This window comes from Phoenix dactylifera, chromosome 6 (genome assembly GCF_009389715.1).
Source record: "Phoenix dactylifera cultivar Barhee BC4 chromosome 6, palm_55x_up_171113_PBpolish2nd_filt_p, whole genome shotgun sequence".
Classification (NCBI taxonomy): Eukaryota; Viridiplantae; Streptophyta; class Magnoliopsida; order Arecales; family Arecaceae; genus Phoenix; species Phoenix dactylifera.
The window spans coordinates 14,195,443-14,212,433 of record NC_052397.1 but is presented as its reverse complement, the minus strand read 5'-3'; the positions used below and the strand labels follow the sequence as shown (position 1 = coordinate 14,212,433).

At 37.9% G+C, this 16,991-nt stretch overlaps 2 protein-coding genes across 6 annotated transcripts; one reads left to right on the top strand and one right to left on the bottom strand.

Moving 5' to 3' along the window:
* Positions 1 to 1,285: 1,285 nt before the first annotated feature.
* LOC103705240 (protein UXT homolog) lies at positions 1,286 to 9,972 on the bottom strand. 2 transcript variants are annotated; one of them, XM_039127509.1, is made up of 7 exons: positions 9,831 to 9,972; positions 9,416 to 9,574; positions 9,299 to 9,328; positions 9,071 to 9,172; positions 4,785 to 4,892; positions 3,555 to 3,609; positions 1,286 to 1,715 (listed from the first exon to the last, which is right to left on the bottom strand). In XM_039127509.1, exons 2-7 carry the CDS (start codon positions 9,511 to 9,513, stop codon positions 1,575 to 1,577), a joined length of 534 nt encoding a protein of 177 aa, XP_038983437.1. In that variant the 5' UTR covers positions 9,514 to 9,574; positions 9,831 to 9,972; the 3' UTR covers positions 1,286 to 1,574. The 2 variants fall into 2 exon arrangements, with proteins under 2 accessions (XP_038983437.1, XP_008787108.2); XM_008788886.4 differs by having other exon boundaries at positions 1,286 to 1,704.
* Positions 9,973 to 11,863: 1,891 nt separating this feature from the next.
* On the top strand, positions 11,864 to 16,718 carry LOC103705241 (protein FAR1-RELATED SEQUENCE 5-like). Of its 4 annotated transcripts, XR_005512224.1 has the most exons (7): positions 11,864 to 12,122; positions 13,065 to 15,254; positions 15,352 to 15,494; positions 15,597 to 15,668; positions 15,753 to 15,842; positions 15,925 to 16,334; positions 16,436 to 16,718. XR_005512224.1 is itself a non-coding variant. In XM_008788888.3 (6 exons), exons 2-6 carry the CDS (start codon positions 13,067 to 13,069, stop codon positions 16,048 to 16,050), a joined length of 2,619 nt encoding a protein of 872 aa, XP_008787110.2. In that variant the 5' UTR covers positions 11,864 to 12,122; positions 13,065 to 13,066; the 3' UTR covers positions 16,051 to 16,718. The 4 variants fall into 4 exon arrangements, 3 of the variants coding, with proteins under 3 accessions (XP_008787110.2, XP_026659730.2, XP_038983436.1); XM_008788888.3 differs by having other exon boundaries at positions 15,925 to 16,718; XM_039127508.1 differs by having other exon boundaries at positions 11,870 to 12,041; positions 15,925 to 16,718.
* Positions 16,719 to 16,991: the final 273 nt, after the last annotated feature.

Below are 16,991 nucleotides of genomic sequence, written 5' to 3'. Positions count from 1 at the left end.
GATTATAAAAAGATTTCAGCACAGAACAAGTATAAACTATCTTTCTCATAAAATTATTTAAGATTTATTAAATATATTACATTGTTAATAGAGATACATTAAGTTTTGTTATGACTAATAAATTATTATAAGCTTTTGCAGGATAAATTTATTATGCATAAAACCATAAGAATCTTAATTTAAGAAGATTTAATGTTCTTGGACTTGTCAGAGGATAACAACTATTAATTTTTTTATAGAATTTTAGCATGATTTAGATCTCAAATTGATAGATCTAATTAAAGTTATTATGAAAATGGAAAAGTCAGGAAACATGGCTGCTTTATATAGTTTTAAGATTTAATGATTAAATGAAATATTAAATATTGAAAAGAAAGATTTAAAAGTGGCAAACAATATATAAAATAGTCAAAGCTGACATAAGATATGATGATGAGGAGTGAGATTTTATATATGATGATATGTTGGTGATTGTCGAACATCAGTAGAAATTAATATCAAAGTGGAGAAGAAAACCTTGCCTTGTTCATGGTAGCCTCAGGTTGTGGTACATTTTTGCTACCCTCATGCCTAATGTCACATGGACTTTCTCAAATTTATCCTCTCAGTAAACCTCAAAACCGAGATAGAGAGCCACCACCCATTCTACTAGGAGATTTTGTCCTCAAACTTCAAAGTTAAAAATATGTTTCCTTACATTTCAATACAAGTAATAGTTCCATTATTTTTATGAAATTAGAAAATCAAGCATATAGAACATCTAAAGAAATAACTTAAGGAGGCCTTGCTTTTTAGCTGGACATTGGTTATTTAGAGTGGTTTGATTATTGCATACCAATAGGGCAATAATAAGACAAAGTTACATGAGCAAAACGATAACACCAGTGGAACAAAAAATAGATATTATAAAAAGATGTTTAAAGTGGATGTGATGTGAAACTACGAACAAAAATCTAAAATCAAATATAGTCTCAAATTATATGATAGGAAAAATGTTTATAGAAAACCAATTTCGAACAGTGTAATCTCGTTAGTTAACTTTGGTCTACATGAAATTTCCAGGTGTAGGCCAGTTGGTTGTAGCCCAGTTGCAGCATTTGCCTATGAAAATCTTCCAGTGTCAACAGCAGGACTGGGATTAGGAGCTCTCTTACTCTAGATGATCCACTCTTAATTTCTTTATACTATAGGTCAAACTCTATTTGCTGGAAATCCAGCTGCAGCTCTCAAATCAGCCAGAGACAATTTAGTGCACATACAGATTAAAATATCAGGCACTGAATTCTGGTAAACATAAAGCCATCACATAAGATCTTAAAACATTACTTCTGAAATATCATCCAATGCAGTAAATATGTCCCACTAGTTAGAAGCTAATTAAATATAATACATGTTTGTTTTTGTTTGACTATAAAATGGCCCTGCTAAAATTCTGCATTGCCAGCAGGATCGCATGTTGATACACTTCCATCAAACTTGTACATCTGCTGTAATTTAATTAGAATATCTAGAGGTACAAAAATTAGTGAACTGCATGATGGTGTTGGTTAAAGTGTAGCAACTCTAAGCTGTGATTATCTTCTGCATAAATGATTCGTCCATCTTGCTGTATGCAGCATCAGCAAAGCTACAGACCCATCAAACTGAAGATGATGCACATCATTCCGCTGGTATTTGAAGCAACTCTCGAATGCCTTCGCTAACCTGAAAGCACACTATGTTAGCATGTAAAAGCTAATTAAAAATTGGATAATACAGATAGAACCCACCAAATGTCAACATAAGATGAAATGATGTAATAATATTCAAGATGCATTTTGATCAATTGATCAATATGATGATGATGGCATCTTAAAAATGTTCTATCATATTCGGTTTTTTTTTTTTTAGGGTGGTGACTAGGATTGTATAATCCCTTAACGAATTGATGAAAGAGGTTACAATTTAAGCATGCCTTCTAGATGCAAGCAATGGTCCTACACAGTGTCAACAACAACCTAACAAACGATGACTGACCAAATTTGGCTGTCAAATGACATTGTTTCATCTTATCTCATATCTAGAAACTCGTCCATGTTTCTGTGAAGCAGATATATAAAATCATCACAAAGTTACCGCTCCCTTGGTTTCATTAAATTGGTCTAGAAGTTTCCCAGTGTTCCAAAATCTGGTTCATGCGGCTGCTTATGAGCTCACCTATGCAGATGCCACAGCCCACAAGGTGGACTGCACTGCATTGGCCCTCAGCCACATATCGAGCTGCCAGATGCCTACATAGGTCCGATCAGCTTGCCTATGCAACTTGAGCACACATGAGTTGTGATGATGATAGATGGTAAGTCCCTTCATGAAGAAAAGATAGGCTCTTAGGTGACCTTTTGAAAATTGGTAACTTAAATACCACGTCTCGTTTACCAGCTAGGAACTTTAAACTTAGCTATATGTCATGTTTGTAAATTCATTTGCGTTATTGACCTAACAGAAATCTGAGCATAGCTCACAAGGATATTTATTATTGTTATTATTTTTGGTTAACATATCAAAATATAATAAAATAAGATTTCCAATAAGTGTAGAAGTGTATATTCAAATTTTCACTCTCTTTTTGAAATCTTATTCATTTATTTCTGAATTTTGACTTATTTTATCCAGCTCTACAAATTATCTTTATTTTCAAATATTACTAACATACCTAGAAATATTAAAGTTTCCTATGTCTTCCACCTTATCAGTTGTCACTATAATTTATAGAGGAAACGCAATTTGATCCAGCCTTCAACACATAAAACCTTTAGTTTGTTTGAACTTTTCTTCTTTTGTGTTAGAGAGATCAGTTAATGCATCACTACTAGTAATACAATTTGAATGTGGGAATCGTTCGATAATCTATTTTTAAACTGCAAATTTGCAGAGAAAGTCTGTATACATTTATGGAGATTGCTGAAGTACCGTAGTAGACTGGCTCAAGGTAGATCTAACCTATCCATGATGAAGGACAAGAGTAAGGGATGGAAAAAAGAATGAGTCATGACAGTCGCAGCTATCAGTCGGCAGATATGGTCAGAGAAGAGTAGAAGGGTGTTCATAAAGGAGACTCTGGGAGATAATGGATGTCATCCGATGAGCTAAAGGGTTGCCGAGTTCTTGGAGACTGCTGCTTTCTTAGATAGACGTAGAGGATGTGAATTACTTATTCAGAAACTGATGGTAAAATGAGAAGGCCTTCAGCCTTTGGACCTTCTCCTTTTGCTTTATTTTTTCCCTCTTCATTTTTCTTCTTTTTTTTCCATAGTTGTTCTCTTCGTATCTGTTCTTAATAATCTGCAATAAAATTCTTGATGCACTTCGGTGCCTATTGTTCTCTCAAAAAAAATGACAATGCAGCTGAAAAGATTTACTCTTAGCATGTTACCAAGTTCAAGCAAGACTTTGCAGATCCTATGGCTCAAAATTACTCGGCCCATATGCTATATTTTTGTGCATGTGTGTGTGTTCGTGTGTCCGCGCACAAGCATAAGAGAGAGAGAGAGAGAGAGAGAGATAATAACACACACCAATTTTATTTGAGCTTTGATGTTTGCAATAAGGTGAGTGTACTCATCTATTTGCCTGTCAAAAATTAAAAAAGGATGAACATTATACAAAAATATAAGATGAAAAAATCAGAACAACATAAACAAGAAAAATACAAGCAAAAGAAAATGCCTGAAGCATTGGAATGAAAGAAATAGAAGGTAAAAGGTCTCATGCATACAAATATGCTACTCTATTTGGATCGGTTGGTTTCCAACTCATTAGCATTTCTAGGAAGATAAGAAATGGAATGCTACCACAATCAACACACTAATCACCTTCTCCATGATTCCTCACAATCACCAACTGAAGAAAGGACATTGTAGTCAACTTATAAAATCAGGTAAATGAGGATAGAGCCCAGATTTAAGTTAAACCCCTACAGTATCTAATCACCACTAATTGACAGTTTACCCACCAAAAAGAAATTGTAGAACAAGTAGTACCATTCCACCAGCATATCTTACAAGCCAATTACCTGTGGGCTTTCATCACAGTGGCATTGTGTAATTCCAACATGAATAGCATTATATGGAGAAAGATATCTATCTGGTATATTATCCTAACCAATAAACCTTACCCATCCATGGGACCATTTTTACAGAAATACAACTTGCAATAATCTGTGTTCTTACAAAGACTAAATTCCCAGATCCCAATCCCATCATTAACTTCCCTTTTTTGCCAGGGCAGAAACTGATACAGAAAGAAGGTGATAACCAAACTAAGAAGATGAAAGAAAATAAAAACAATAGGTTAACTAACAAATTAAAGATAAATAATTGACTGTTGAAAAGAACTTTTCTCATGCATTATTTCATCAGAAAATCCACATTTTAATCACCGGAGCCTGCAAGCAATCTCCCTCATGTTTCAGTTTGGCATGCATGCACACATGCAAATGTCATGCAAATCTTGCAAAGTCGCAAAAAATTAGTTAAACTGATAAGCTATGTCTCTGTTCGATTCCTAGTTAACTGCTGGTGCAATGTTAGTATATTCCTAGTGGGAGCATGAGAAGGTTTGGAAGCAGATCTCTCAAAAATACAAATTGAAAAGGAAACACTTAGAAAGAGCAAGTTTCCTGAGAGACTTCGAAGTGGGTGGGTCAATCCAGAAAGAAGCTTTCTGCTACTAAGGTATAAATATGTGCCTGCGTGTGCATACAGGGGGAACATGAGCAGTGTATAGTAAAGAAGGATGGCTAGTACCTTGCTAGCCTTGCTTCCCTCACTGAAATGAAGTCCAATGCTTCCGACCAAGTGAATTCCACATGAAAACCCAATCCAATATCAACACATATGTGGCGTGTATCAGGCCTGCAGGCATGCACATAAAGAAAAAATACCGCCTAAAACAAAATAATGAATATGAAACTTTAACTGACTACAAATATCTAACGAAATATAGAAAAAACATACGAATAAGAAATTGACTATGTTTAAGATAAAGACTGCTAAGTCTGATACAAGGAGATTGAACTGATTTGATGGTATGAAGTCTGCAGGCTTTTTAACAATTCATACCAAAGCACTGAAAAGTTAAATATTAAGGTGAATTAAATCTCAATGTGAAAATAGTCACAATAAATAATCAATAAATGTGAACATACGAGCTTAGCAGTACTGAATCAAATAGCATAATATCTAGCTCAAAGCAAAGGTATTCTAACCACCTTTTTTGATTTCTACTGTAAGGCCCAAGCAAAGAAGCAATAGCTCTACCCAAGATCATGGGCATATTGATTCCCACTTTCCTTCATCGATTCCTTCTAATGCACTATGCAAATTAAACAGAACAAAAACATGTCTCCTAACGAAATCTAGAAGACATCATGTAGGTAGGATCCATTATATTTGACTATCCAAAGATAAAGCCTATACGTTCATCAGTAAAAGTACTATGAGATTTAACCCAATATTAATATTTAATAGTATTCTAAAGATATTAAAGAGAATCTAATAAGCTCTATGATTTAGCTACAGTTGATTGTTAACCAGTCTCTTTTTTATTAATAAAGTTTGATATATTATACTACAACAGATTGAAGATCATGCAAAGAAAAGATGAGGCAAAGGTATCTACAGTTTTCATGTTCTTACTTAGAGGATATACCTTCCAACCTCTCCACACACACCCACACACCCCCCCCCCCCCCCCGCCCCCGCCGCCTCCACGAAAAAAAAAAAAACAAATTCATTAGAGACCCCATAAACATTAGAAATTAACACCTCTCCTATCAATAATATCTTCACTTCACTCTAAGTAATGAATAATAAGAACAGAACTCTAAAATTAGCTTTTTCCCACTGCCCTAGCCCAAGTAATAACAGAAACTTTACCTTCAACCTTAACAACATTCCCAGAAAATGCAAATTACTTTGTAAGAACCTGAAATTACCATAAACTTCGAAATTGGAGTTATTTTCTTCCTGTGACGTTTACATCTTTCTTTGAAGTTTGAACCATTTGCTTGACTGGAGTGTACATATCTAGATATGATTTCATTTCTTCGTCCAAACAAGATAAGAAGCTGGTTGACCATTGGCACCAGAAACAAGAAATAATTAAGCCGTATCTAGATAAGATGCGCACTAAGGCGCCAAGGTCTCTTCGAGCCTAGGGGCAATGCAAGACACGCCTTGACGAAGTGAGGCATCAAAATATCAATATACAGATAATTATAATGAATACATGTTTTTAAACATATTTAACAAAGAATTATCAAATTATAAACACACATAAAAATAAAAAAACATTGTACATAAATTTAAATAATTCCTATTATAAGATCTGTCAATCTAACAAAAAAAATGTTAAGAAGAAGAAGAAGAAGAAGCATGGGCAGGGGCGCCCTTGAAGAAGAATAAGAAGAACAAAGAGAAGGAGGAGGAGGAGAAAGAGGAGAAGGAGAAACAGATGCACACTCACCTCTCCATTCCTTTCTTTCTCGCCAGGTTTTCTCTTTTTTCCCCTTTCCTTCCTTTTTAACATATCAACAAATGGAATCAACAGCTGGATGTTAATTTGGATAGCTAAAACTTTCAAGATTTGCTTAGATGCACTTAGCATGTGCCTGATTACTTGCACCTTGATAAAAGTGCATGCCTTTAGCACCTTTCTAGCACCAGGTTAAAGGGGCCTCGCCTCAATAGAAGCAACACACTGGGGTCCTACTTCACCTGTGCCTTGCATCTAGGGGTGCCTTTTAAAACACAGAACTAAGCAAAAGAGGGGAAAGAGATCAAGAGAGAGGAGAAGCAAATGGAAAGGGAGGGATATAGTTCAACAAACTCTTCCCCTTGTTAAACATCTTCGTTCACAATTGTTGATGTAGCCCCACATGATTTTGTTCAACAAACTCTTGCATGTGGGGATCTTCATAATCTTTGAAAATGTGAAAATCAAGCAAGACTATTTTTCAAATACGACTCTCCCTTTCAGTAAAAAATTTTAAGGGGTCAAAACATAAATCCTCGTGATCAATCTTCTATATATTTTCTTGGACTTGAATGCCTCTATGTGATGGAACATCGTGATTAGTGAATTCATAGGCATACATAGATCATGCAATTGTGCGTGTTTCAAGATATGGAGAATGTGATGCAAGAACCTAGGAGGAGTAAGAGATGTTATCACATAAGTAGGCCTTTGAGATGAAGCTTTAACTCCATCATTCCCATGGATCAGTTCTTTGGCCTCTTTCTGATTTTAACTTTGCATAGTACGAAACACAACGATGATGATTGATCATTTGAGGAAGCATTAGCTATCATGAGTGGTAATAGCATAGCTTGAAGTTTCTTAAAACAATATTGAAAGTTTCTTGCTTGTTTTTCAAACTGAATCGCTTGTTTGTTTAAATCCTTTGTCTATTTTTTCTTCTATTCTAGGCAAGTATTGTTCAAATAGATGAAGTAATTTCTCATGATGTTGAAGAAGTTCATCATGATCATCATTGGTGTGAAGCACGATTCAAAAATCACAGTTCTGCTTGAAGAGGAGGAGATAAAAGAAAGATGAGAGATTGAGCTGAAGCTTTGATTACATCTGCTGAACTCTAAAACAAGGTTTCAAATACCAATACGGACCTCATACTGGTTTTGTGCCGAAACAATATAGTACCAATTGTACTGCCCTTTTCCAGCAGTATTTGAAACCTTTCTCTAAAAGACATCACACATTATCTATATTTAGGGAAACCTAGAAACACTAAAGGACACGTTGAACATTAACAACACATAATTATGGTACAATAACCACCGACAATTAATAACTAATAAATGCTATTTTGACTGGACTTTTGATTGGACTAATAAATAGGCTACTCAAAAATGTGCTGGTCCGATGCTCTTGCATCAAACCACATCCACAAAAGATGAACAATAAGCCTTGACACCTCCTTTCATGTTTTTTTCTTTAATGGTTTTGACAAGTCAGTCACTTGATGATGAATACGCAACAGCAAACATGCCTGTGCAAAACATGAGGCAACTAAATGGAGAAGCTAAGCGTATGTTTGGTGTTGTTTCTACTTTAAAAAAGGAGAAAGAAAAGCCACAAGTTAGGTTTTGCAGCTTCTCTTAAGAGTGCTTTTTTGATTTCTTCTTGTAGAAGCATTATTTAGATGGTATTACTAGACACTTTCATGAAGTGCTTTTTTGCTTTAAAAGTCATAAAAGCACTTTCTTTAAGCAATACCAGACACACCCTAAAAGAACACCAGCGACTTACCAAAAGAATTCAAAACCCAAATGTCTGCATCTCTATCCTCCTTCAAACTTGAAACATAATAGTTTAAATACAAGATTCATGTATTTTGCACTCAAATCACCTACATGCCAAGGTAATGCTCAGAAACAATTAACCCTTCCAAGTACACATTATTTTACATTTCCAATTCATCCAGTAGCACAATACAAAGGCTTACATTCCACAATTCATTTTATTCTCCCCATAAATTCATTGTTCTGAAACACTGCAAAAATCCCTTTGAAGGTTTTAATTGGATTATTTATTCCTTGGGCTTTAGTTCAGCTATCAAGATTCTTCGATAACCAATGTTCACACTCTTCGGTTTCCTGAACATCATAATACCAACTTCTAATTTTAAGAATGCCATAACTAAAACCTTCTTTTCTCAACTACTCATATGTTGTCATCAAAGAAATGGCAATTACCTTCTACTCTTCTTGCTTAAGTCTACCTAGCCAAGCAAAATTTCAAATTCACCACACCAAATTAACTAAGACAAGTTCTTTGTTGGAAAGGTAATAAGTCAGAATGTTAGTGCCAATCAATACATTAATGACGACAAATGCAAACGAGTGTGTGTGAATTCCAATGCAACAGTGGAAAAATGCATCTGTCATACTCAATGACAGACAAACAACTAACTTACGATGCCGAGCAACCGTTGACAACTCCACAACAACTGAAGAGAGCAATAAAAAGAGCAAAATTTTCATTAAGGACGAAGTCAAGATCAGAAATTTACACATCCGCCTGCATGTAGACTTCAGACCCAAGATTCACCATGGTCCGGAGGGACGTCACCCCATTCTTCTCCAAATTCTCAATGTTCCTCCTGAGATCTTGGCTATTATCTCATGCCATTACATTAGGTCAAGCAAACAAACAAACACAAATAGCTCGGCATATATAAACACATCAATACAGCAGCCATCCACCAAAAGAGGAGTGAATAAAGAGTGGAAAAGGATACAACACCTTCTGCTGCTGGAAGACCTTGTCCCTGAAATCAAGAAGAGAAAGGTTAGAGCTCTTCCTAGATTGCAGCAATGGAGGCAACGAGGAGGATTGGACGAGGAGCAGTAGGTACCGCTGGGCAATGGCTTTGACGAGGTCGGGCTTCAAGCGGCGGTCGACGAACTCCTCAAATTTCTGGACCTTCTCCTGCCGAAGGCGAGCGTCATCCATGGCTTCTCGTCTGCTAACCCTTCGTTTGGAGTCTCTGCAAACAACCCCTGTGCCAGCTAACCTGCCCATAGATATAACAAAGATAAAGATTCGTCAGTATTTGACATGAGAAAGTCTTCACATCAGCGATGGCCCAAGCGCTAGAAGCCACTCTGGCCTCTGAGAGCCGCCGTCCCTCGAAGCCAAGGGAATCGAAAAGGCGGAGGCCTGGGCGTGGGCGGGTGCCGGCGGCGGCGCGAGGAAGCAAGGAGGTTGGCGACCGCCGAGGAAGTGGAGGAGGGAGAAGCAAGAGGAGATCGGATGGGAGTGAGAGATACCGGATCCGGCGCCTTTCACCGTCGTCGCCGGTTCCACCGTCCGCTGCAGCACCGGGAGGACGAAGAGAAGAGGAGACGGATGGCAGCGGGCCTAGGGGCGGTCGAGGGGTAAGTGGGTGGGTGAAGATTTAAGTGCTCCAGAGCCAACCCAAAGCTGGCCCAAACCAATGAGCTCCAGGCCGGCCCGGGCCGATTTCGAACCCAAGTCAAGAATATATAGAGCCGCGCACATCAGGGTCTAAACCTGGCTTGTGCTATGTACGACGTGCCTTGCAGGAAAGAGAAAGATCGTTCTAGAGGGTGCGACGGTTATTGAATAGATCCTGCAGGCTTCAGGGGGGGTCGGCGATTACCACCCGCTGCTGAGAGATATTAGAGTCATGAGCCGTGATACGTTGGTGATCCAGGCCAAGCATATATTCAGAGAGACCAATGAGACTACGGATTTGGTAGAATTACCTAGTGCACTCCAGGATGTTTTGCTTTTTGATTTTCTTAGTTGTATCCGTACACGTTGTGTATGATATTTCAATTTTAGCGGAAAAAAAAGAGAACCCGGCCATCCCAATTACTTATCAAATTTTGAAAGCAGAACTAAACCCGTCAATGTTTGGACCATCCCAATCCAACCCAACTCGATCAATATTGGATTCATTTGGATTGGTTCTCGGATTATCTAATTTTACAAAAAGCAAATAATGCACTGATTTATCAAAAAATATATTACAAACTTATAAATGACAACAATTTCTATATCCATCAAGTTATCTGCAAGAGAGAGTAATTATTATCCTAATATAATCAAGAGAGAACTTACAAGATTATATAGTAAAGAAAGGAGAAAAGAGAGTAATTATTATCCTAATATTTATACAAGTATAAACAAATATTTGAATTAAATAAAAATTTACTATATATTATATATGTATATGATATATATTACTAAAAATTTACTATATGTATATGATATACAATATTATATGGATTAGATTGGGTTGGTTCAGCTTATTCAACTCAAATGTGAGGTTGGAATGGGACCAACTCAATCCTTTTTATATCCCCAACGATGTCGGTTTAGTTTGGTTCTCATGCACTCCTAGGGGCATAGCTAAAATTACAAATCATAACATCATCCACATAAAAAAGATACAATAGAATTTATATGTCTGAACATCAAATCCAATACCTTTTAAGCTATCTACATGGAATTGAGTGTTAAAAAAATACATGAACACTAAAGCAGAATGAGCAAAATTTTTGTTTAAATATTTTGAGAAAATTTCCATCAACATTCTCATCTACAAGCTCCAAATGAAGCATAAAGAGCAATAAGCCACTAAGTTGGGGACAGGACAAATTTCTTCTTCTTCTTCTTCTTTTTCTCTTTATTTTATTTTTTTTTTTTTCTAGAGCGGATGGATCCATACTTGACTACAATTTTTTTTTTTGCTAGAGCAGATGAATGCATCCAATAAAATCAGAAAACAAAATGCTCCAAAGTGCTCAGGATACCTCACCATTCCCAGCTCACAGGATGCTTCCGGAGTGATTGGCCACATAAACAGTCATCCAATCTGCAACCCGATTGGCTTCTCGGAAGATATGCTTGGTTTGGAATGTCCTCCCCTCCGTCGTCATATTCCATATGTGATAAAGCAGTGGGTGGTCTTTGGTTCATAGTTGGGAATCAAGTTTTCTTTGTTTTGTTTGCAAGTTTCAGAAAAAAATTCTGATTCCGATGTAACTTGGCACTCTCTTCTTAAATATAATGCTTCTTTAACCCAGGCCGATCGCAAAAGTCGCCGCAGTGACTGTTGAGTTCGGGTCTGCAGGTTAACCTCCTGAACCGCCGGTGCTGCTTCTTTTTATTCTTCTCTCTCTCTCTCTCTCTCGATCTCGAAATTATTAGATGGACCAGTCGAGGTCCAGTGGACCAGCTCAAAACTGGGGTGAGAATTCATCATGTTATCCACCGTACACGTGCCCCGGACTTAGGACTGGTCCACTGGACCTGGTCCATCAAATACTCTCTCTCCCCCCTTCACCCCCCGCAAACCCCCTCCCCCAAGCCCCCCACCGCCCCCTCCGGGGATATCTCGGCCGGATCTCGCCCAATCTCGACGCCGCCAGCTGCTACCGGCCAGGAGGCGGAGACGACCGCGGACGAGGACGCTCGGAAGAATCCCTCTAAGCGTTCGACGAATTGATCCGGTTAGGGCACGCCTCCGGGGAGATCTTCTCTCGCTCCCTGACGCTTTCTTCTCATCTCTTGTTCCCCTATCTCTCCTGTAGGTACGCTCCATTAGTCTCCTCGAATCTTCTAATTCTTTTCTTGCCTTGAGCAAAACGTGACAAAAACTTTGAGTACATCCAGCCAATGCAAGGAGTAAGCATTCAGTGGTAGTCAAACAAGGGGATTGCGTGTTAAGTTTCCCTGTAGGCTGTAGAATAAAACTAACAAGAGCCACCCATTGATATCCTTAGTAATTGATTCTCCCAGCCCTTGATAAGTGGTTTAGTTGGAGCAATAGGCTTTAATTGCGAATCTAACTAGTCTTTTGGAGTGTATTACCTACTAAATTTATTGAGGAAGGGAAAATTACAAGAGAAGAAGCAGAAGAAGAAAGAAAAACAAAAAATTAGAAGAGAGATGAGAAAAGAAAAGGAAAACAGAGAAGGAAATGAAACAAATAAGAAACAAGCACATCTGCCAATCACTGGTTCAATCCCAAGGTGATGTGCTAGTCTGCATTAAGCCATATCTGGATGTGATATGTTCCTGAGTGCCTGTTCCATCTTATTCAGCGAAATCTCTCCTTAAATCACAGTTGATGAGCAAATATCCGAAGATCAGGAAATTGTAGTTTCCTCCATTTTTTCGCAATGAAACCCAATTAAAAAATGATTTATGGCATCCTTGCCTGTTCCATTGCCTCCCCCAGCAACATGTCCATCATTTTTTCCAATCCCTTACTCTCTGTAGGCTGGCACTTGATATCCAAAGAGTAATGCGTGCGAAGTCCAGATATGACTTTAATATACCAAATGAAATAACTTTCTGTCTGTTTTAGCCACAAGAGAGATTCAAAAGAGATACCTGGGCCTTAAATATTGCTGGCCAAAACAAGTAGAATGAAATTTATTCCACAGCTGAGGTTCATGATTCTATTTTGGCGACTCAAGAAAACTTGTTTTATACTGCCTTGTTCATGCTTCTTACCTTTCTAATTGCAGTTATGGACAGCTCTGAATATGGTGGCAGAAGTTGTTGGGGCAGTCATAGGTTAGCTATTTGTATGGACAATGATGGAGAAGGGGAAGCTGTATGTGCTAACTCTGATGGAAAAGAAGTAGACAAACATGGGGAGTCATCTGATGTTCTTAAATGTGGGGAGGTGTCTAAAGTATTATTGGGGCAGGTTGTACATAGTGAGGAGGAGGCTTATAGCTTGTGTTGTGACTATGGGCATCGCATGGGTTTTAGTGTGCGAAGAGGAAAGCAGTATTACTGGTTGGGGACCAAAAATATTCGCTCGAAGGACTATTATTGCTCAAAAGAAGGGTTTAAGAACGATGAGTATCCTAACGAGTCAAGTTATAGCAAGCTAGATACAAGAACTGGTTGCAAAGCAATGATCCGCTTTATGGTTGATGAGGATGGGCAATGGAAGGTGACGAAGTTGGTCGATGAGCATAATCATGACTTGGCCAAGCCTGAAGAAAGGCATCTGTTGAGATCCATGCGGTCACCTACAGGTGCAAAAGCTAGTGTACTAGATTCAATGATGAATGCTGGAATTCGAACAATCAATACCTATTCCTATATGGTTGAAGAAAGTGATGGTGCTGAAAATTTAGCAGGAGATCTTCAAAGCTTGGTAAGCCATTTCAAGCGTAGAGCTAATCAGGAAGGCATGTTTTATTGGGATATGCAACTTGATCAAGAGGGTCGGGCTTGCAATTTTTTTTGGAGGGATGGTAGATCAAGAGTTGATTATGACTGTTTTGGTGATGTTGTTGTGTTTAACACTACTTATCGCACAAATAGATATAATCGTATCTGTGTGCCATTTGTTGGAGTTAATCATCATTGGCAGAATGTGATATTCGGATGTGCATTCTTATTAGATGAGACGACTGCATCCTTTATATGGCTTTTTAAGTCTTTCTTGAAATCAATGGGTGATCGACCTCCCAAAACAATTTTTACTGATCAAAATCAAGCTATGACAAATGCAATTACAGAGGTATTTCCCAATACACGACACCGCCTCTGCTTGTGGCACATTTACAAGAATGCTCCCTCTCATTTGGGTAATCTCAATTTTGATCAGAATTTTCATAAATTGTTTAACAAATGTTTACAAGGGTGTGATTCTGAAGAAGAGTTTGAAGAAACATGGGGCAAGATGATTTCTAAGTACAATGTTCAAGACCATGAATGGCTTAATAATCTGTACAAGATCCGTGAGAAGTGGTGTACAGCTCTTAACAAGGACACTTTCGATGGTGGGATTAAATCATCTCAAAGGAGTGAGTCAACAAACAACTTTTTGAATGGAATAGCCGACAAGTCAACTTCTCTTACAAAGTTTGTAGTTGCATTTGAGAAATTGGTTAATGGTTGGAGAAGAAACGAATCTGAGGAGGACTTCCGTTGTAATCAAAGTGCTCCTACCCGTATTATTAAGCACAGTGAAATTTTGAAGCATGCTTCCAAAACGTTTACACACAAGATTTACAAATTATTTGAGAAAGAGTATCTTGATGGCTGTGGTGCGACATCATCATCCCAAGAAATTTCACTTGGTGGTACTTTATACAAATTTGAGTTGATGATGCAAGGAAGGGGTTCAAAAGTTTGGACAGTCATGTTTGACACATCTACATCGGAGGTCAGTTGCAGTTGTAGAAAATTTGAGACAATGGGTCTGCTTTGCTCACATGCACTAAAAGCATTTAGCGTTAAGAATGTGCAAAGAATCCCCGAAAAGTATATTTTGAAACGGTGGACAAAAGATGCAAGAAAAAGAGTGTATAGTTTCAATGAAGAGGGGTCATCAAAAAAGAAGTGCACTGAGGTTGAGTTAATATATCATAATCAAGCAATGCGATATGCTTATAACCTTGTCATGAAAAGCCAAGGACATGAGGGAGCTAGGAAAATTCTGTGGGATACTTTTGATCTTGCAGATGCAGAACTTGATAAATTCTTTGCTAAGTTAAGCTTGGATGGCCATTCAGCAGTCAAAGATGATCAAGCAAATGATTATGATAAGGAGGCTGAAATGGTTGATGATGATGATGATGATGATGAATACCCTGTGTTAGACCCTCCTTATTTGAGACCTGAAGGAGAATCCACAGAGAAGCTTAAAGAGCATTTTGAAAAGCAGAAGAAATGTTCATCAAGAAGAGGGAAGAGTAAGTATCATTTTTGGTGTATCATTTTTTTTCATGTAGTAAAAGCTAATAATTATGATTAATCTGAGATGTTGACAAAATTATATTTTTTATGTAGGAAAAGTTAAAGAAGCAGCTGGATCCTCCTCACATTTGGAAAATACTACCAAAGATGGTAGCCAACGTCTTCGCTGCTTATTCCCTGCCCCGCCAAGCCATTTTCCATTTGCGAACCCATTTGCACCTTCAAACTTTTATCAAGTAAGCTTCTTAGTAATGAGGAATTCCAGTTTTTAAATTTTTTTTTCTGATGCCTGAAAATGAATTTTGCTTGTTTTCTACAAAAAATGGTCATATGTATAGGTGCAGCCTTCAAGTTTAGGGTCCACAAGTACTTTTTACATGCATAGTTATACATTACCAATGCCCTCACAGGTAATAATTTTACTTAGAATGCCATTGAAATAAATATGAAAGCTACGCATGCATCCAAAACTGATTATTTGTGCACTTTATCAGAGTTCTAAAATTACCTGGGGCATGGATGGGTCAAATATTCCATTTACAAGTATGGTACATGGTGTTAATTTTGCAAATAATCTGAACCAGGTAGGAGGCCCTGTCATTATGCCTTTTTCCCCTTGATTTTGTCAAAAAGAATACTTGTCACTTTAAACAAATTAATTCATAGGAGTCGTCAAGCCATGCACGGAGGCATAGGTCTGCAATAAGCCAGCCACCTGCTGTAAAGTCTGCTGCATCACGGGAGGAGTTGGGTTCTGAACACCAGAGAAGGACATCATCTGGAGAGGCATAAAAACTGAATACATGTAGTTGATTTTTAGTAGTTTCTAATCATGTGGAATTATGAGTAGGTGCTTATCATGTGTAGTTTTGACATGTAATTTTTTACTACCTCTATGTAGCACACTCCAGCAAGAATGGTGTTGTCTGGATAGTACTTTTCCTCCTGCATATTTGGTGATAGAGAAGTCCGCATTTGTTCCGTTCACCTTCTCCAGTTTTCTTTGATTTATTTCTGATAGCCGAATAACTGTATTTTATGCTTCAGGTTTGGAGAAATTCTAAGGATTTCTCAAGGTACCTTGGCATTTCTTACATAACATGGATTCTGTATTTTTGTACCGCTTCTTATTTTGGTGGCTTGTACCACTCCTTACATAACATGGATTCCTTCGCAGTTACAGGCCTCGAAAGATCCAATTTAATACCAATTCTTGTAAATATCGGCAGGGAAGAAGGAGAGACCATGGTTTTTTGGTGTCTTTTTCTTGGCAGAGCTGGCTGGAGATGACTCAAGGACTGTGGGGGTCATTTCTCTGTTTATATAAGTGCTGGGTAGAGAGAATAGAAATGAGAATAACGCTAGTTTATTGAAGATAGCACTGGGACTGACTTAGAGTGTGATTCGGACACTATATTCCTGTTACTGCGGTACATAGCCCTTTCCTCTTCTTCTTTCAACTGCTTCAAATTTGTTTCTATGATTGGTTAGGTACAGTGCATCAATACAAACAGAGAAGGAATTTCCCTGAAAGCCAGAATTGCCCACGGTCAAGTTTCAGGTATTTTTTTGCAAACCTTGGAGCTTTAAGTTGAACCTAGAAAGGCAGGTTAGAGAGCGAGAAGGAACCTAAAATATTGGGGTACGGATTTGGGCTGGTCACCACCTATATGATTTCATGAGGTCTAGGATTCTCAGCTTGATCTGGATGCCCTAACATAACTGGTACATGT

Bases quoted from the DNA above. Each gene is read 5' to 3' on its own strand.
- LOC103705241 (XM_008788888.3), top strand. From the start codon at position 13,067: ATGGACAGCTCTGAATATGGTGGCAGAAGTTGTTGGGGCAGTCATAGG. The intron at 15,255-15,351 runs GTAAGTATCATT...TTTTTTATGTAG, and splicing joins TTCATCAAGAAGAGGGAAGA to GAAAAGTTAAAGAAGCAGCT. The intron at 15,843-15,924 runs GTAGGAGGCCCT...ATTAATTCATAG, and splicing joins TTGCAAATAATCTGAACCAG to GAGTCGTCAAGCCATGCACG.
- LOC103705240 (XM_039127509.1), bottom strand. From the start codon at position 9,513: ATGGATGACGCTCGCCTTCGGCAGGAGAAGGTCCAGAAATTTGAGGAG. The intron at 3,610-4,784 runs GTACTAGCCATC...AATTTTTGACAG, and splicing joins AGGGAAGCAAGGCTAGCAAG to GCAAATAGATGAGTACACTC. The intron at 1,716-3,554 runs GTGTGTGTTATT...ATGCTAACATAG, and splicing joins TCAAAGCTCAAATAAAATTG to TGTGCTTTCAGGTTAGCGAA.